Below are 20794 nucleotides of genomic sequence, written 5' to 3'. Positions count from 1 at the left end.
TGATCTCATAGTGTGCCAGATGTGATTACATTGTCAGGCCAAAAACTTGTTTGATTCCCAACAAATGAATTCGATTGAAGCCTGCTCCTGGTTTCCCTTGGCATAATGCGGCGAGCTTATTGGAAGAAGTGGGGTAAAACCACACATACTCATAGTATTCTGAAAGGAAAAATACTTGGGATTTCTACATGTACTTAATCCTTGACTGCAGCCAGTGTTAAATTTTACCAGCATTTGACAGTGGACATTTTAATATCAGCAAAGTTGGTAGAGAGTTTAGTAGTCACAAAAATGAAAGGAAAATGTTTTTTTTTTACCTGTGTTCAGTGTGGAGACACTGGAAAATATCAGTTTGTTATTTTGGGCAAGGTGACTCACAATACAAATTCAGGGTTCTTGATTTATTTTGTTTGATTTTAATGGTATGAAAATATAATTCTATCAGTGTGTGTGAAATAAACATTGCTTGTTGAAAGATGCTACATTGTGGCTTTCAAACTGCTTGTCACTGGGTTATTGTTTCGGGTTTTGCTTATATGGAAGCTAGCTATTCATCACTATCATGCTTTGGAAGTGCAACCATGGAAGCTCACATTCAAACCATTCAAGAATACCTGGAATGTATTTAGTGTGCCCTGTGACAGTATTGATCAGATCATTGTTGGTGCCAAAATGGTAGCCACATTAAGTAAATCTTGAGTTTCGTTTCCCTATATTATTTGATCAACGTACATTCATTTAAAACTGTGCACGAATTAGGCTGGATTACTTTTCACCTATGTTTGCCCAATATTGTCACTAAGCACTGTGTATTTGAAAGCTAATTCTACACGTATGTACAGTTATCGGAAAGGTTAAAAGAACCTTTAATTTCACCCCTAATACTGAGGACATTTCCATATCAATACTATTGTTACATATTATTTTATGATTATGATGTCCATGTTCATTTTGATTATTGTAATGAAAGGGCTCTCGTCACTGATTCAACACTAATGTGATTTCATATTATTATTCAGTCTGATTGTAATCCAAATGTTTGAGTATTTAGTCATGAGAATTTGTCAGTTAATTTATAAAACTTCGGCAAATTAAACTATAAATGCTGTGTTTAGAAAAATAACATAATGGAATAGTAACCTTGAATGTGTAATGTGTTTGTGTCATGGTTCAGGAACTTCAGTGAATGTAATTTTTTTTTGTCTTAAACATATTGAAATTCAAGGCATTTTCACTTTATGAAACTGTCGCCCCAACCTTGCTTTACAAATGGCTGAAAATGCACACTATTGTGGTGTTTTGGAATGCATAAATTGTACATAACCATGTTAAAAATGCTCTTGTCTTTTCTCTTGGAGTTTAAAGATTTGATCACTGTTATCTTTCCGATTATTGTGGCTTTGAGTCTAATAGAACCTTTATTCCATTGGGTTATTTACCAGCCTTATAAATAGACTTTGTTGGTGTCCAAATTTGTACAAACAAAGGGACCATTTTGCTTACCCAGAGCCAAACTGCAGTCAGTTAACGTTTAAGATTTGCATTTCCCCAGTATGAGGGCTTGATACCACCGGTAATATGCAGCTTGTCCAGAGCTTATTTGGTAATTTGTTCGTAATAACTAAGTTTTAGATAAAACAGTGAGTCCCTATGATTTCCACTCATCTGTATCAGATGAGTAACTGTCTTTTCCTCTGTGTGTTGTGTAATAGTTTGGTTTTGTATGTCAGGAAGAGGGAAAGCATGCAGAGAGGTGATGTAAATGAGGCCCTAAGACAGCAACATGCAGCAAGTGGAGGTGGAGATGCAGCAACAGCAACAACTGCTACCCCAGCAGCCCAGCAGAATGTGGGAGTTTCTCCAGGGACATTGCCCCAAACTCAGTATGCCCTCGCTACTCAGCTCCAGGCCCTGGCCGGCCAGTCATCACCTGCCACTATTGGTGAGTACCAACACCTTAGTAGGCTTCAACATGGCATAGGGGATACTGAAAACTGGTCAAGTCTGGGCTAATTGTGGGTCTGGATGTGGACTGTTGATGGGATGGTCATAGGTGTCCGTATTACTCTACATGTAACTGGTGACTATTTGAGTTGACCCATTTGAAGAATTTTAAAATTGCTTGCAAATTAGAATTTTCCATTTAATGTTGAAGCTTTGTTGATGCGAGTTGTATTCACTTATAGCAGCTCCAACATACATAAAGGGCTTAAATGTTTCCTTTAATGTTATTGGATTGAACGCACTGTTAAATTTCAGTGTTAAAAATACCTTAGAAATGAAGCTGTTTTGAAGAATATGGTCATTTATAACAAATGTTAACCGTTTTTCGCCCCAATTTAGAACAAGATAATGATTTCTGCCAGTCTACCTGGTAGGAACACTTGGTTTGGTAATGTGTACAGATGGCCACTCAGTCTTATCTTGCCCTAGAATTAAAGTTGTTCCATATTTTGCATAAGAAATAATATCTTTGAATATTTGGGTGGTGGGATAGCCTAGTGGTTAAAGCGGTCGCTCATCACGCCGAAGACCCAGGTTTGATTCCTAACATGGGTACAATGTGTTTGTGGTGCACCGATCGATCAAATAATCGATTTATTGATCGTTTGCCAATCAAATTTCGATTATTGATTTAAAATAATTCCAAGCAATAACCACTGTATACTATCTTCAAGAATAACGTAAACGATTGGTGTGTGCATACAAGATTTGTAAATACCTCCTGGTGGGTTCGCCATTGCAGCAGTATTACAGGAAGTCAAGTTTGTTTTTTTTAGTGATCTTGTAGCAGTTGTCTCATCCAGCTGGTCTTGTGTTCATAAATCCGTACTTGTAGTCGATCATTTATCGATATTTGATCGACAGAAGACATGGATAATTGATTATGGTTTGAGAGGTCGATTCCCAACACTACAATGTGTGAAGCCCATTTCTGGTGTTCCCCACCATGATATTGATGGAATATTGCTACAAGCAACGTAAAACTAAACTCACTCACTCTTTGAATGTTTATTTTGAGATTGAGAACAATGGGTGATATCTGATATCACATTTCATAGTATCCCAATTGCATACATCAGTGCTCATGCTGTTGATCATTGGATTGTCTGGTCCAGAGAGATTATTCAGTGACCGTCGTCATATAGCTGGAGTATTACTGAGTGCAGTGTTAAACAAGAAAGAAACAGGGACATGTTATTGCGCATCTTCAACATTGTTTATGCGGAAGACTATGGTTGAAGTGAAGTGCAAGTAACATTAAGCAAGAGTGGGTGACATAAACATATGAACTACCAGTTTTACCTTCAGGTTGTGACTCAGCAGGTTGCATTTATGAACCAGTGAAATATAGATTAATTTCAAAACATGACCACTATATGTTTTTCCTTTCTAGGCCTTGTCCATAGTGTGCGAGGCCCTGTCACAGCGGCCTTCACCTTGACAGCTCAAGCTGCACCCTCGACCGGGAGCACACCCTCAAACTGTCACTGTTTCCCAGGCAGCACAGAGACTGCTAAGCCCTGTACAGAGCCTGGTCTCGGCTGCCACTCCAACCTACCAAGCAAGGACTATCAATGTTCTGCAGAGGCAGCTCAGCGGACAAAGTATGTGCCACTACTGCGCCATCTTTTGGTGAAGTCTGTGTTTTACTAGAACTGTATTAGTTGCGTGTATTAAGTATGGAATTCTGTGGTGTAATTCAGCTGGTTTGTCTGAGAAAAATGAAACAGGGACAATATCATGGTTTTTATTATCTACATTGTAATGGGATCCTTCCGTGTCTCAAATTTAAATGATGCCACTCAGACATTTGGAAGATGATCTGTGTTCTAGAAAATGAACTGTTCTGTGGCCCAGTCATTCCATACCAGTATAAGAAGAAATGTAAACGGATTGTTTCTTTAGGTACCAGAGCATGAGCTCAGATTAAGATAAATTATCCCAAGGCGTTTAAAATTAATGGCTTTGTCAGTATTTCACCCAGGGAACCCCAACATCTTTTGCTAGCAATGCCTGTTGTAATTTTCACTTCTGCAAGAATGCTACAAATAGTCTCAAGGGACATCTCCATTTTCATCCAGTGGTCGCCTGCTATTGTCCTAATACTAAATGCTTTTTGATGCTTATTGTTGCATAAAACTTAATGCTTTTTTTCACACTTCACTGTACTTTTTGAGAAATATCTACTGTGTTACTTGGCTATTGATTCAGGAAGTTACATGGGGGCCATCAATATGAACAAAATTTGAATCTAGAATCTGGGGAATAACTTGTAGTTGCATTGAAAATGCAAGTTAAGTGGAATGTATGGATGTGAATATGAAGTATTGTTTGGTTCATGCAAAGATTTTTGTCAGTTGGTCATGTGAACATACCTGTACTTTCAGGTATTGTTGGTCTGTCAGCTGTACCTACTCAGGGCTTGCCTCAGAACTTGACTGCCTCCCTAACCCAACCCGGTATTGCCGTGGTGACAACCACCCAATCTTCCGATCCTCGGCAAGTCCAGCGCTCTGTGTCTTTCACTCCTGTTAGCACTGTTAGTGCATCCGGTGGCACCATCCACCACCATGGTCAGAGCCCTACACGGGGTGCCCCACTTGTCTCCAACCTCCCTCACAACATAATTAGTATGAACGTCAACCAAGCTGCACAAATTGTGCAGAGAAGAAGTAGCCAAGGGGCTGCTTCCAGTAACACAGGGACACCAGTAACAGGACGGGTAGTGCTTGATACCCGGCAACTCTTGTCCCACCCCCTGAGTCACATCACATCAACAGTGACAAGGCACGTGCAGAGCACAGGGCAGCCACCAAAGAAAAAGGCGAAATTGGAGGAACGACCGCCAGCTACCCCCTGAAATAGCTCAGCAAAGAAAGATGATACTTGATGCAAAGTATAAGGAAATGCTGGAGATAAAAGAAAACTATGTTGAACATTTGACAGAACTATTTTTCCTTCAGCATGGAAGGAATTTGATGGACTATCTAGCTTGGAAGAAAAGGCCAACCCCTCAACTTGTTGCTTTCTTAAAAGCTGGGGCTTTAGACAGTGATGAGGAAGAGGAACACTTACAAGAAAAAAGAATCAATGATGAGGTGATTCACACGCTCTGTGACATAATCTCTTGTATTGTTTATTGCAAGGCTGAATAGAAAAGTTAAAATCTCTCAATTCTTTTCAGTATTCACTTTAAATTCATCCTTTTTGCAGAAAGAAGAGATGTATCCTCGTATACTTTAAAATTGCTTCAATGGAAAACTGCAGAGTTGATTTTAAAAAAAGTTATTTGAAAATAATTTCTTGTGTCAAAATATTTGAAGTAGAATGAAGTCATTGAGATCTAGGGTTATCTTTGATAGAGAGTTGTGGTTTCAGGTGAAAGTATTGACAAGTGCTGGGAGCAATGTTCCTCTTGCAACACCTGTTGCAATCTCAACAACACTTCCGCCCTCTGTGTCAGCGTTGAGTCAACAAGGTATTAAAGTCTTTGCAGACCCTTCCTCCCAGAACACTAACATGAACCCCGGTAGTTTGGACAACTTCAACATTCAGGATTTCCTCAGACAGCTAACTGCATATGCAAAGGGTATTCGGGAATTTTTTCCTTCAAACATGATTTGCATGATGAGCTAAATATAGTGTCCATGTCCTGGTGTTAGCTGTGGAAGTAATAAAGTCTGTGCTTAAAATAATGCACTGAAATGTCACTTGTGGAAACTCGATTAGTAATTGTTGCATGTCCCACTGACCCGAACGTCACCGCAGTCTTAGTTGATTATTGCTGGGTTATGGGGACATTGCACAGCTCATGAACTTTCGTTTAAGTTTATCTCTTTCCTGGCTTTGCGTTGTCTACACTGCTTTCCTTGAAATGTAAATAAGGTTTCAAACAGACACCGCTTCAAAAATGCTTCAGTTGTTAAAAGCATGTCGTCCTAAGTTGCAGATGTTCAAACTAAGGGGCACCAATGTTTTACACAATGCTAACAAACTGTTTGATGTGCTTTTCTGTCTTTAGCAAGCGCCAGTGTATGCTTTCTACTCTCTATTTCAAGCCTTTTTCCCTCTGAATTTCTACTCTGTGCCTGTCCTCGTAAGTGTTGATTACTGACATAGATCCAAGAGTATTGTAAGTGGTTGTGGGTAGTCGTGGTGGCATGGTACGTAGAAGTAAAACAAGGCTTTGCAACAGCACAGTGCTTTTGTGGGCCATGTGCATATTTGGGTGCTTTGTTGTATTTCAATTAGCAATATAAGTTACTGTCATTTTGCAAATTTGACAGTGTCGGAGATGTTAACAGTAGTCAAACAAGTATGTTTCCATAATTTGTCAAATAACTGCTTTTGAATGGCTTGATTAATCATGGCTTTCTGTGTGTCAAATGTTAGATGTTCTACTTTTGAAATGTTTTTCTTGATATTCTTAAAATTTCTTTGCAAATCTTCAATACCATATGCTAATTCATGCATTTCGTTAAAATATTAAACATATATTAGTTAAAATAAACTAGGAGATAATATTCAAAATCTTAATTTATATGATCTTTTGTGATAAGTGCCCAATCCCACAGAATGTTTTGTAGCAAAACATACTGTCCTCGACTTCCTTTTCTCCTGGCTTTCCAAGCACAGCTTGCACATGCCCTTTTGCTCTGCAGGGTCAGAGAGCAAGTTGGGTCAAGGGAGACAACCTAGTACTCTCCTACCCCGCACCCAGTGTGCTGCACAACCTTCCCTTGCAGGTAAACTCATTCTCTACATGTTCATGTTTCTGCCAGATTACATAGGTTTCCATAGTTATTTTACCATGTCAGATACTTTTATTGTGAGAGAAGTCAGTCTACATGCAGTGTTTCCGTTCACTTTGACACTACCGGTCCAACATACTTGCACCCATCAAATTTCTCTGATTCAGCTCACTTGTAATTGTTTATTCCTTTGTTTATGTTAACCTGGAAACTGAATTCATATTCAGCTGTGAAGTACTTTCTGGCAAGCAAAAACAATCTGTGACTAGGTTTCAAAGTTCAAAAATAAACTGATCATTTGCATGACATGGTAATCTCTTTATCAATTTTTGGGAATTGGGGAAGTCTCAGGATATGTCAGGGTAGAGATTGCGATCTGGTAGAATCGGCGATCAGAGTCTCTACCAATAGAGATTGCAATCGGAGTCTCTACTGGTACAATCGGAGATTCTACCAGTACCATTTCCAATTCAAATGGTAGAAACTCTGATTGATCTGTGGGCAAACAACAAAGACACTTTCTTTGCTGAACAATTAATGTGCATTTTATTCAGATATAACACTGTTTCCAGTGAAACTGTGTTTATTTCAGTAAAGTGTCAATAGAACATAGAACATGATGTATAATAGATGAGATAAAATACCACATTGCATCAATTCAGTTGAGAAATTGTGAACGTTTCTTAAAAGCTAGAAATACATATTTAGCTAGAGTATGAAGAAGAGAAGCATCAGATGACAACAATTGTACAAATTTATGGACAGATAGAGAAGTGTAAGAATATTTTGGGAGCAGGGCCTGACAAAGATTATTATAAAAATTACATTCTAAGCAGAAGTGATATTCAGACTCAATAAAGGATACAATGCAAACAGGGCATGTTTTTTTGCTCCTTGCTCGGCCGATCTTTCGTCTTTCCTTGATCAGCAGTTGATGATTAGAGCATAGGAGCTTACAGAGTGCAATACGGTAAACTGGTACACTAATTAGCAATAAATAATCCTCACATTTAATTTCACTTTTGTACAGACTTATGTAACCGAAGTTTGGAATAACTTGATATGCTTTCAAAGAAACACTGGTTATCAATAGCAATACACCTTTCCTTAAAACTTGAAATAAAACTGTTAATACAACCTACATCTTGATTAACCCATACACAGCTGAATACCTTAGTTTTTTCTATATTTACCTTTAGCTGCCAGTTATCACAGTAATTACTTTACTTATGGAGCCTTTTTTGTAATCCTATAACTGTACTATACACCGCCATGTCGTCAGCAAACAATAACACAAATAACAAAGATGGAGATTATCAAGAACCGTGGTGATTTCAAGCTCTGTCATAATGGATACATGAAAACAAAATGCTATACCGAGAAGAACTTTGTCAGATGGGACCTGAATATTAAAGAATGAAATGTATTTTACACTACTTCTTGTTCATTCACTCTTCTTTCTCATTCATTCTTGATGGACATAGCTGACATTAGCACTCAAACTAAAGTGAGATTTTCTAAAGTAAACATTGAAATTTTATTTGTTATAATTTGAGAGTTACATTTATTTACAATAACAATCATAAGTGAAAACAAAGTAACAATGTTTTATTTTCATTTTGTTTGTAAACATTAAGTGGACAAACAGTGTGCACTTTTCAGTGGAAGATGTCATTCTACAACATACGAAAATAATTTTTGTTTTTCTAAATATTCACTTAGATTGCAATTTCTACTAGTAGGATCAGATTTGAGCTTCTACTGGTAGAGATTGCAATTGTATAGGTTATTCTATATAATCAGAATCTCTACTGGTAGAGACTCCGATCGCAATCTCTACTGCAATCTCTACCCTGACAGATACATGTGATGTCATCAACGGCATGACATTATCACATTAGCCAGTCAGCTGTCCGAAGGGATGGAGTTAAACATTCAGAGAATCCCTGCCAAAGAGTTCATCACTGGTACATGGTTATCTTGTTATGTTTCAAATCTAGTAGAGTACCTACAGTGCATTTCAGGGAACTGGTTGTCTAGTGAACTCAATTAGGGTGGGTAATTTGTGATGGTTGGAACCACAGTAATGGATCCTGGGGTTACTGTAGAAATGGTTGTCCTGGAGACCGAGGATGCAGTCAAACAGGCAAACTTACTTAACGGAAACACTGACATGGGGACAGAAACATTTCCAGCTGTGATTATAATAATGTAGGGCTGCTGTAGAATGTTGATAAAAGCGAAAAACTGGAAAGTTATAATGAACTAAGACAAGTCAATTCCATTATGTTCTGACACATTCCAAGTTTGTAACAGATCACTCATGAGCCTAAATGTAATGCATTTCTATAACACAAAATAATGACTGGTTAAATGGCACATCATTTTCTGATTCAAATTTACCGATATTGTTAATCTTCTAAAATATTATACATGAGAAGTGGTTAAGTGATTTTGACAGGTGACAAATAGCAATTGCATGTTTTACGAATTTTTTAAACGTTGACAAGTTTAACCTTCTGTGTCCTTAGTGAATTAAAATAAATATTGTCAGTGTCCCAGAAGTATACAAATATGCAACGCAAAGTTTGTCTAAAATCATGTTTAATCCCCATATGATGGTTGGAAGATCAACAGTTAAATGCTGAATAGCAACCCATGTTGCAGTGCTCATACACATGGATGGTTAGGCTATTTTAAGTGGAGCATCACATTCCACAAGGCGTTATTGTGGGCCTATATTAAAGTATGGGAGTCAGTATACATAGTCACTGTGAAACAGGGCCCAAGTATATTGATCAGGACGGCTTGGATTTTAAACAGTATTTGCACTGGCACAACACATCTTTCCTAATTAATAGTTTCCTCTTTCTCTTGCTTTCTGTTACTAAATCATGTTACCCGTCATCTGTGTTTCAATGTGTATAACAGTAACTCATTTCTCAAGTTTTCTTGAAAGATTCAGGATGCCTCTTTGATACTCTAAAGGCTATACTACCAATTTAGCCTAAGTGTTATCTTGTCTGTTTTTAGTAAATTGTAGGTTCTTGGATGAAGTTAATATCTGACAAATATTTTCGTGTTTATTGATACATGACTTTTCATTTTATGAGCAAACCTTTTTTTCGAGCTGAAATGTGATTTGTTTAAGTTATCATATTGTCTGTCAGTAAATCATCTTTCGAGTACAATTTCAGCTACCCCTGGATCTGCTATACTGGGTTCTTTGGGTGGTAACACAGCAGTGACAACAGCAACGCCTCACAGCGGCACAAGCAACACCGCCGTGTTGTCATCAACATGTGTGGCCTCGTCCCAACTTCAGATGCAGCTTACAAAGAGCATACCAGAGAAGCAGCTTCACATACAAACCACTCAAGCTATTAAAACTCCAATCACTTCAGCGTATGTAACTGATTTCTTGATTTGTTTGATTAGCATTTCTCAAGCTTGCTTGATAACAGTATGAGTATCTACACCCAAATACTGTTTAATCTAATGGGGGTGGGATTGCCTTAGCACTATATTACATTTTGCTCACACACACACACACACACACACACACACACACACACACACACACACACCCAGTGATTCTGCCCCACCCCACAGTGATTATGCCCCAGCCCCCGCCACAGTGATTCTTTCTCTTCCCTCCTCCCCCTCTCTCTCTTTCTTTCTCTCTCTCCCTTCCCCCCCCCCTTCCACACACCTACACACAGTGACAATGCCATGTATTGTGTGAACAGCTTCCTTGTTTCTGCAGGCAGTTGGTGCTGGAAATAATTCCTTGTCGTCAAATCTTGGTTTTAGTATCTAAAATTTAGCAACCTATTAGGTATTTTGAAAAGTACTGTTTACAGAAAACTGGAATTGAATACTTCATAATGGTTTTCAGTCGCTTCTGAATCTTACAGAGAAAACTTTGGAAGAAAAAAAATTTCCATCATGGAGAGTTACTGAGATTTAAAAATGTTTTCAAAACAAGAAAATTGTATTAAGGCGGTTTATATGTAGTGTGACACTTTTTTGTGGAAGAGCTCAAAGTGGTTTTTAAATTCGAGACATTTAAAGGATTCACTTGTCTGACAATCTTGTAAGACAAGTTGCTATTGATCTCGAAGAGTAAAACATCAGATACCTATGCCCTGATCACACAATGTGAGTGGTTGGACACCTTGTCTGAAACAATGATGTCCCTGTGAACTCAATACAAGTTCTGACATTGGTTGATACTGACAATATGTAACCGTCAACTTCCAGGGGTCACACTGTTGCTGCGCCTGCTCGACTTCCCAAGTCCCCAACCTCTCCTCGACTACAAACCCGACAGCAATCCATATCAGCTGTGTATGACAGCACAATAGGTTCTCAAGAAGCAATTGTGGAAAGAGCCAAACAGGTAACTGATACGCTTATGATATGAAAGCTTGAGTGAGAATGAATGAAACAATGATGCACCGATGGTGTTATTCATGTGGCGTCATAAAGGTTCTTAACCTTTCGACTAATCCACTTCTCATTTCTTTTAAGGAGTATGTACGGAACAAATAGTTTGGAGTCATTCATGTTTAGTGGTGAAGAAATTCATAAATGTGTCCCCAAAAATATTTGATCCTTAACTTTTTGTGTTCAGTATAAATTAGACTTAATCCACTTCTCATTCTGTAAGTAGACAAAGTGTTTACTTTCAATTAAAAGGTGGTAAATTACTGCATTTGTACAGCGTCCTTGGTTGCTGTATTGTGCCTGGGACAATAACCAATGCTACATGACTGAAAGAGGGGTTGAGTTCTGCACTGCCAAGTGATTCCGATATTACAATGAGATTGTGATTCATTAACAGGAAGCACAAGTGGTTCAACGGGTCACTGAACTGCGGAAAGATGGCATGTGGACAGCCAGGCGTCTCCCCAAAGTTCAGGAACCTCAGCGAAACAAAGCACATTGGGACTACCTCTTGGAAGAGATGACATGGCTTGCTGCAGATTTCATTCAAGAACGCAAGTGGAAGAAAGCTGCTGCTAGAAAAGTACGAACACATTTGTAGAAGGGGTAGTTTTAAAAGTGTCTTTATGACTCACTGCGCGCTTGTAGGTAAGACTTAATCCAAGCCGTGTTAGAAATTAATAAATTACGAGGTCATTAATGAGAGCTCCCTGTCATAACCGTGCTGTTAAAGTCCATAGATACTACACCAGATGAAATCAAGCTCCCCACGACTAATTTAGGACAATTCAGTGCAATATGCATGTATCAAAAACACCATATATTTCTTATGGCTTAAATTGTCATGTTATAACAAATTAACTGTGGTCATGTAGAAAAAAAGCAAGGTTTTTCTTGACAATGACTATTAATGACACATTGTACCCCAGCTGAAGAAGCCAGTAGAGAACCAAATTGTTTGCTATGTAAAGTGTTTATGTATTGAAATGTTACAAATTGTTGCTATGTAAAGTGTTTATGTATTGAAATGTTACTTGTTCCTATGTAAAGTGTTTATGTATTGAAATGTTACTTGTTCCGCCAGATTGCCCGCATGGTCCAGAAGTACCATCAGGACCAGGAGCAGAAGGAAATTAAGGCCGAGAAAGAAGAAGCACTCAAGCTAAAGAAGATTGCTGGTCAAATGGCAAAGAGTGTCAAAGAATTTTGGTCTAACATTGAAAAGGTATGGAGGTCAATCAGAAGTATTTTGTTTTCCTCTATTTGTATTCTTCTTCTTCTTCTTTTTTATGAAGGTGCTGCAATATTTGTTTTGAATAAGCACTTGTGAACATATGAAAGAGCCCTAGTTACATAGGTTCGGTCTTGTCATGCCAGAACCATTTGAACGTTTTCTGTCAAGGATAGTGGTGAAGGGGTCTGCATTGTTTCTGCAAGTATTGCAAACATTTTTCTAAAGTGTCTTGCTGTGATAAGATGTTTTGTTTAGTTTCATGACATTGTTATATATGGCCAATACCAAAGACAGTTGCAACGATTGTACCTGATCTGTAGCCCTGGCCAGATATAGACTTAAGCATGTCAAGAGAACATACTGTTGTGTTTTCAAATGTCAAATGTTTAAACATTCCACAAGTCAGCTGAGAGGCTTCTTGTTGTGTCTCTGTAAATAGGGTAAAAAATATGTTGCAAATCTGTGCGAAGCACTTGCAAAATAAGAATGGTGTTGATTATAAAGATATACCATCTTCAGAAAACATCTTTAGGTGTGTGGGGGGGAGAGTCAATTAAAGGCAATCAAATTTCCTATGCAGAGTGTGACCTTATCGTTTCCTCCAACTTAAAAAATTACATGCTGTACTGTAAACGCAATACTCTTCACGTAGCTTAAACCACAACTCTTATTCTATATTTGTATTTCTCCTGAACAGGTAGTGCAATATAAACAACAAAGTCGACTTGAAGAAAAAAGGAGAAAAGCATTAGACATGCATTTGAACTTCATAGTTGATCAGACGGAGAAGTACTCCACATGGCTTACAGAGGGACTGCACACAGCCAGCAGCGCGGCAGGATCATCTGTGGCCACTTCGCCTGAACATTCCAGTGAGGGAGGAGACGGTAAGATATCTACCTGTTTATCTCAGAGTAAATATCACCCATAACATGGGAAATCCCACAAGCACGTCTTGTAACTACCTGGCTTGCGGGAAGAATGCGTTTTATTTCAAGTTATTCCAGGGGAAGTGAGGTAGTCTAGTAATTAAAGTGTTTGCTTGTCACACCGACGCCATTTCTGGTGTCCCCTGATGTAATATTGCTAAAAGCGGCGTAAAACTAAAGTCTAAAGACTTTCTGATCTACTTGCCTGAACAGGACGTTATCAGTAGATTTGATGGACATAGTATCATGAACTTGGTAAGCTTAGTAAACTCTGCTGTTATGACCATTCTCTGGCTACTGACTATTTGAGACCCAAGTTGAAACTTCTTGTTCTGAACCCCATTGTAAAACCAGTGCGGAGTAGAAGGAAGTACTTGTTACCCATTGTGTAGCGAACAACTGAATGAAACGATGTGAACAGTTCTGTTTCTGTGAGTTTATGATAGCGGAGTTGAAGTTGGAGACTGAAGTGACTACTCTGTCCTCATGACAGCTGTAGTATTGCTTGTTGTCTCACAAATGAGTTCCAGATTTCGATGTCGGTCACTGTCATAGTGATTTGATAAGTAGTGGTCTGAAACACATGCTTCTTGGTGACTGCTTGAGGGATATGCAATGGTCAGCCTTGGACTAGGTATGATCACATGTTAATGTATACAGCTGAAGTGGGGAAGGGCAAGTAGCTTTATTTAAAAGGGAATATTCATTAATTAATTAATGTGAGACAAATGTCTGACAATACAACCTTAAGACTATGAATCCCTTAAGCCTAAGTTAAGGCATGTGAATTATGATCACCTTAGCACAGAAATTGCTTTGTACAATTGCACTCTGTTCTCCCTTTCCACTGGTCAGATTCATGGAGGGCTGCAAGGTGTAGTCATAAAATAAATGAAATGTTTTAGTTAGCTAATGGTTAAGTTTGTATGGAACAGACAGCAGTTTCAGACAGCCAACTTCTATGTTGCTTTGAAATCTCTTCATGTTTTAGATGGCTGTGTTTGAAGTTGTTCATAAAGGGTGAAGGGTTGTTGTCATTGCCCATGTCTTTATAATTGCTGATATAGGGGCTGGTATATTCTCTGATTACACAATGTACTAGAATCTGTACTGTACTAAGAAAGTGTAATCCCAAATATAACACGTTACATTTTGACCACTTTTTAAATGGCATTGTGTAATCATAGCTTTCGTCCGTGGGATCAGTGCCAGTTGACACGTATCAGAAGGGTACAGAAAGTCTGCAGTCTAGACTACCAGTTGTCCGACTTCTGTTTTTGTGTTAGTCGCAGTGGCTGAGCGGGTTAGGTGGCTGACTTTGTGTGCTGGCGATTAGGTGCCTGACTCTGAGGGTGTGGGTTCGAATCCCAGATGGGACTTAACCCAACAAAAAGTACTAGAATCTGTACTTTACTTAGAAAGTGTAATCCCAAATATAACTTCTTGCTATATTCTATGGACCAATAAACCTTACAGCTAAATCGAAATGAAAGGTTTTCTCATGTTTATCAAGACAACCAAGCACTGATGATCTGATTCCTGAATGTATCGTAACAAAAATGTTACTTCATGTTTGCATGACCTTGGGGATTACAGGTGCCTGATCTTAAAGTTAGACCGAGACTGAAGTCACTATTTTGTCTTCAATGACACATGTAGTGCTAAAGATCTCGAACATAGACTCAGATGTTGATGTTTCTTGTCACTGTTGATGGTGATTAGATAAGTAGTCATCTGATACAACTATCATTACAGTTGATAAAACTGATTAATCACAGATACTTAGTTTCTTTTGAAGATAGACTGGACTAGCTGCTACTGTGTCCTTACTGGGTTTTGTTGTTGTTTTTTCCCCAGCAATACCTCTTCCTGATCTGATTATTATGAACTCTATCTGAAACCTGTGATAATCACCTAGACATGCTTTGAGTTACAACATTTTAGGTTATGGAAGTACTGGAGTCTATTGATCAATTTTGTGAAGCTGCTTCAACATCTAGGCACTGTCTTGAGACTTGCCCACTATTCCAGTAATTAATCATGCAGTAACCAAAGCAATGATAATAACCAAAGCTTCAGATGACTTTTTACCTTTGCTGCATTCTAACCAGTGTTGAAAAGCAATCAAGGATTTGTTAGAGACAACTTGTGTAAGAAGGGGCTTTTTCTAACAAAGATTTATCAACCAAGACATCATCGTTATGCTTGATCATAGCCAGCGCAAGTTCAAGTTCCACACTTTGTAATCGAGGTTTCAGAAATAATCAGCCATTGTTACAGACCGAGACTGAAGTCACTATTTTGTCTTCAATGACACATGTAGTGCTAAAGATCTCGAACATAGACTCAGATGTTGATGTTTCTTGTCACTGTTGATGGTGATCAGATAAGTAGTCATCTGATACACTGATTGCAATTCATAAATTCTGATGCGATGAATTTGCAAAATGTATTTTGACTGGTATATGTCTACTAAAAATTACTTATTTGTCTTAACTTTCTCCCTAATTGTACAGTGCAGTCTAATGCCCCCACCCACTAAGTTGTTCCTGTCAGTGCGTGCTCTGTTTATCAATTTATGAAAGGTGGTAATCTATGGTTAAACATGTTTTGATCTGTTACTTGTCACCTCAATCTATCTGCTATTAAAATTAAAGGATGAAATAATTTTTAAACTTATCCTATGTCACGGTAGGCACTTCTCTCTCTTGATTCGACACTGAGTGGAACAATGTAAACTTTTTTCCCTAGGCCTCTCTTGTCCATCCGCCCAAGCACCCAAGCACTCCATGCTACCCTCACTATAAGACAGCTTCCTAACTCTCATGTAAAGCATGCGGCATGCACCACTAGCTGCCCACGTGACTCCCGAATAATCATTTCTCTTTCTTGTCGCACACAAGTGTGGACGTATGTTACTTTGCTCAACGTTTTCAACTTAGTCTACAACATGGGGAAGGTTGACCAACCAAAGAAGAGGAAAAAATGCTCCCAGTGTAATAAAGTGTTCTCCGCTTGCGTATTGTGTTGACTGTATGGGACAGTGTAAATGGGACTCTCGTTGCGATAAATGCAAGGATCTTACCTTCGAGGCGTTTGGTGACTACACTCGGGCTTGGGCTAATCGTGTTGCTGACAGGGCTCGTTATGCCGCTTCACTTGACGGACCCAGTCCCTCCAAGAAAGTTTAAGCGTCCTACTTTGTCTGCTCGGCGGTCACAGTCCCCTCACTTGAATGAAGAGGATTTCATGAGAGCGTCGTCAGATTCTTACTTATCGGAAGATGTTCGGCATTTGTTGGGCTCTCAACATTCCAGCCCGAGTCCTTCGTCTTCGACCACGTCCTGGGTAGTGGTTGTCGAGACTGCTACCACCCCTCAGGATACCTCTTCACAGAAGGACCTTCGAACTACGCTATCTGTGTCTCGTTAGCACTGTCGCAGGCCAGGACCATACGACAGTGGCAGGAACTGTTCGGCCTCTTTACATTGGCACAAGCATTGACACGGCGGGGGCAATTGCAACTGCGTCCGTTGCAGCGTTTCCTGCGTCCGTATCTCGTCTCAGAGAATCTCCAGGAGTTGATTCGTCTTCCCGAACCCTTGTGTCCTTTTCTTCAGTGGTGGCAGACACATTCCCGGAGTCAGGAATGTCATCGCAGATGCGCTGTCACGCTCCGATCGGCCATCTCCCATGGAGTGGCCATTGAACCCACAGATCTTTCGGGAACTGGTCTTCCGTTATCAAGGCCCCAAGTCGACCTATTTGCCATGCGGTTCAACCATCAGCTTCTGCAGTTTGTCTCGCCGATACCAGACCAACTAGTGTGGGATCTCGACGCTCTGGCGATTTCGTGGGAGGGACTCAACGCTCACGCTTTTCCACCTCCGCCTCTTCTACCCAGAGTCATCCAGAAACTCCAGGCAGATTCTACTGACTTTAGTCACGCCTTACTAGCCAGTCATGAGTTGGTTTGTTGATCTTGCACAGCTCGCAGACCTAAACCCAGTTCCTCTTCCCGATCAGGACGACCTACTGTTACACCCTCACTCGGATCGGCGTCGTGTATCCCTTCACACCCTGTCTCTGCACGTTTGGCGCATCTGCAGAAGTCCTTAATCGCCAAGGGGTATTCACGGAGAGTGGCTATGGCCATCACTTCTGCTCATCGGACTTCCACCCGTTCACTTTGATGAGAAGTGGAAATGTTTTGAGAGATATTGCACGTCCAGAGGCATTACATCTCCTGTTTCTACTTAGCCTCAAATCATCGCTGAGTTTCTGCAGCAATTGCGGTCGTCCAAGCTCAAGGGTTCCACTTTGGCCACTTACCTTGCTGCGATCAACTCGGTCCTGGCTACCACTACAGGCTCTAAGGTCTCCACAGTTTCAGTATGTGCTCCGGTCCTTCATGTTGGCCGATCAGTCTAAGAAGTTTAGACATCCTGCTTGGGATATATCTGTGTGCTGCATCATTTGGCCTCGACGGACTATGTACCCCTAGCTCAGAAGGACTTTGAGAAGATCTCCTTCAAGACCTTCTTCCTTGTGGCCTTGGCTACAGCTGCTCGGATATCTGAACTTCACGCTTTGGACGTTAACAGAGTCCAGTTTGAACGGAAGAAGCATGGCAAAATCTTCCTTGGTCTCCTTTGGGATTTTGTAGCGAAGAATCAGTTGCCAGGACAACCCGATCGTACTTTTACTATCCAACCGTTGTCCACGATCCTTGGGCCGCATGACAATGAAGACCTGCAGCTTTGCGCCATTATGGAAGGATATTTCTGGCGATCCGACTCGGTCTTCTCCTCGCACTACCTTTGAGACCTCTCAGTCAAGGGTGTCCAAGGCCTGCACCAGTTAGGACCCCTTGTGCTCGCACAACAGCTGTCCACGGCCCACCAACGCAGATAGGGAATGGTCCCTCGCGGTTGCTGCTTCCCTGTATTTTCTTGAATATAAGTCTGAACTTGCTGTCTGCCTTATGTTTTGATTCCTCATGGGTTAGAACTACTTCACTTAGTTTTATACTAAGACACAGAGATACTACCACCTCGGTGGTTGGACGAATCTGGAGCTAGATTCTGTATCACGATGTGGAAGGGGGTTCTTCTCGAAGCAGGGGCTGGCCTGATTATTGTCAACCGACTTTAATTTACGGGGTACCTTGGAAATCGTGGCGAAGTGACATACTTTCTCACTGAGCTGCGTCCTTCTTCGGAGGTTGCGGCCGAACACCACATCGCTCGGGAGCACCCATCTCCCTGGGAGACGTTGTGCTTAGTAAGCCAAGGAGTTCAAGAGAACTCAGCACAAGCATAGGAGTATCATGCATGCATAACAGGCCTCCCTTGTGCATCGCTATCTACGGTCGTTTCCAGTCTACACAGTTCCTGCTGTTCGCACTGTGAAGACACTGGGTATCTGCGTCCCGCCATCCGGCTGTGCGATAAGTGCATACCGTGAGATAGAATAAGTTTAAAAATTTGATAATTTTAATATAAATTGTATATTTATATACTTATCCTATCTCACACGACGGATTCCCGCCCATCCTCCCTGCTATGCAGATTCTCCAAGATGGATATTATCCAGTGGCTCCAAGAATGAGAATGATGATTCGGAGATAGTCACGTGGGCAGCTAGTGGTGCATGCCGCATGCTTTGCATGAGAGTTAGGAAGCTGTCTTATAGTGAGGGTAGCAAGGAGTGCTTGGGCGGATGGACAAGAGAGGCCTAGGGAAAAAAGTTTACATTGTTCCACTCAGTGTCGAATCAAGAGAGAAGTGCATACCGTGACATAGGATAAGTATATAAATATACAATTTATATTAAAATTTTCAATTTTTTAGTTTTACTGTGAAAACCTCATAGTGCCTCATAAGCAGCTTAGTTTGTGTACTCCATAGGGATCTGTGAAAGACTATCAAGTGCATGCAGCGGTGCTTATCAGTTGAGAGGGTAGTCATGATGTTAACTATTTTCCATTTTGTAATATGTACTAGTTTATTTGTGAATTCTGTATCCAACGAGACTGAAGTCACTACTTTGTCTTCAATGACACATGTAGTGCTAAAGATCTCGAACATAGACTCAGGTGTTGATGTTCTTGTCACTGTTGATGGTGGTTAGATAAGTAGTCATCTGATACATTGGTGAATTTGTATTTGTTGAAAACCTTCATGATTGGTACCATTACTATCTTCAGGATAACAAAGGTGAAATATCCAATTGTAGAAAAGGGTAACATTTCATGATCAGTATTATGAACACATGTGGATTCACGATTTAGCAGTGTATGAGGTTATGTGTGTTGTACGTACTACTGATGTTGTTAAATAGGATTGGCCTTTAGTCATTAGTTTGTGCTTTAGTTTATAACCAGTAAGCTTATATTTTTAATGTTAAGTAAGAATGCTGAATAATGTTTTTAATTGAAGTGCCATGGAACTTGTTAAAACTGACTAAATGGTAGTAACATGTCATATGTTTTGTTGTTAAAATCCAGTTTATAGGAATAGTGTTTTTGTACACACATCAGCATTTCAAGGGTGAAAGAAGGCTTCTCTTGTGTGTGTGTGTTGAAATGATTGGATCATGTTTCCTATACACAGTAAAATGTTTGCATGACCTGTCCGATCTTAAAGTTAGACCGAGACTGAAGTCACTATTTTGTCTTCAATGACACATGTAGTGCTAAAGATCTCGAACATAGACTCAGATGTTGTTGTTTCTTGTCACTGTTGATGGTGATTAGATAAGTAGTCATCTGATACAACTATCATTACAGTTGATAAAACTGATTAATCACATATACTTAGTTTCTTTTGAAGATAGACTGGACTAGCTGCTACTGTGTCCTTACTGGGTTTTGTTGTTGTTTTTTCCCCAGCAATACCTCTTCCTGATCTGATTATTATGATAATCAGGATATATTTGCCAGATCTGTATTACAACATTTTCACAAGAAACATATGTAAACAGACCTGTCCATGAGAGAAGAACGTTTATGGGACTTTTGTTTTCCAGCTATTCTGTGTGGGGGTTTTCTTAGAAAGAGGGGTGGATGTGGTGTTGATAAATTTTGTTGAGAAATCACAGGTTTGCTTTGGTGGTGGGGTAGCCTAGTGGCTGTTCATATTTTTTTAAAACACACAATGGATGTGCGTACTCTTTCTATTCAGTTACTCATAAGGCTGTGTTAGAACAAGATGTGAAATTTCAGAGTATTTTTACTCTTTCACCAGGTTAATGAAAACACTAGGAAACATGTAGCTGTATAAGAAATAAACACCAAAATATTTCTTCATTTCAGTGGAGTTCGAACCACAGGGAACCGCTAGTGATGATGAAGAAACAATTGAGAAAGAAGAAAATGAAGCAGGGATTGACGAGGTTTGTACACATTCCCTTCATCATGTTTATAT

The 20794-nt window shown here is 39.8% G+C and overlaps 1 protein-coding gene across 1 annotated transcript in view; it reads left to right on the top strand.

The window, feature by feature from the left end:
• The first annotated feature begins 1743 nt into the window (after positions 1 to 1743).
• The window catches only part of LOC124266117 (helicase domino-like), a 74383-nt gene continuing 55332 nt past the window's right edge, over positions 1744 to 20794 (top strand). The window contains 12 exon segments of the mRNA XM_046700929.1: positions 1744 to 1942; positions 3447 to 3608; positions 4392 to 4858; positions 4860 to 5102; positions 5383 to 5482; positions 6666 to 6749; positions 9953 to 10160; positions 11019 to 11157; positions 11602 to 11787; positions 12289 to 12429; positions 13136 to 13325; positions 20683 to 20762. Of these exon segments, the coding sequence (XP_046556885.1) occupies positions 1744 to 1942; positions 3447 to 3608; positions 4392 to 4858; positions 4860 to 5102; positions 5383 to 5482; positions 6666 to 6749; positions 9953 to 10160; positions 11019 to 11157; positions 11602 to 11787; positions 12289 to 12429; positions 13136 to 13325; positions 20683 to 20762 (2199 nt within the window).

Source organism: Haliotis rubra, unplaced genomic scaffold (genome assembly GCF_003918875.1).
Source record: "Haliotis rubra isolate DU_JTF1 unplaced genomic scaffold, ASM391887v1 Scf123, whole genome shotgun sequence".
Lineage (NCBI taxonomy): Eukaryota > Metazoa > Mollusca > Gastropoda > Lepetellida > Haliotidae > Haliotis > Haliotis rubra.
Note: the sequence above shows the minus strand (reverse complement) of the source record. Positions and strands in the feature narration are given on the sequence as shown.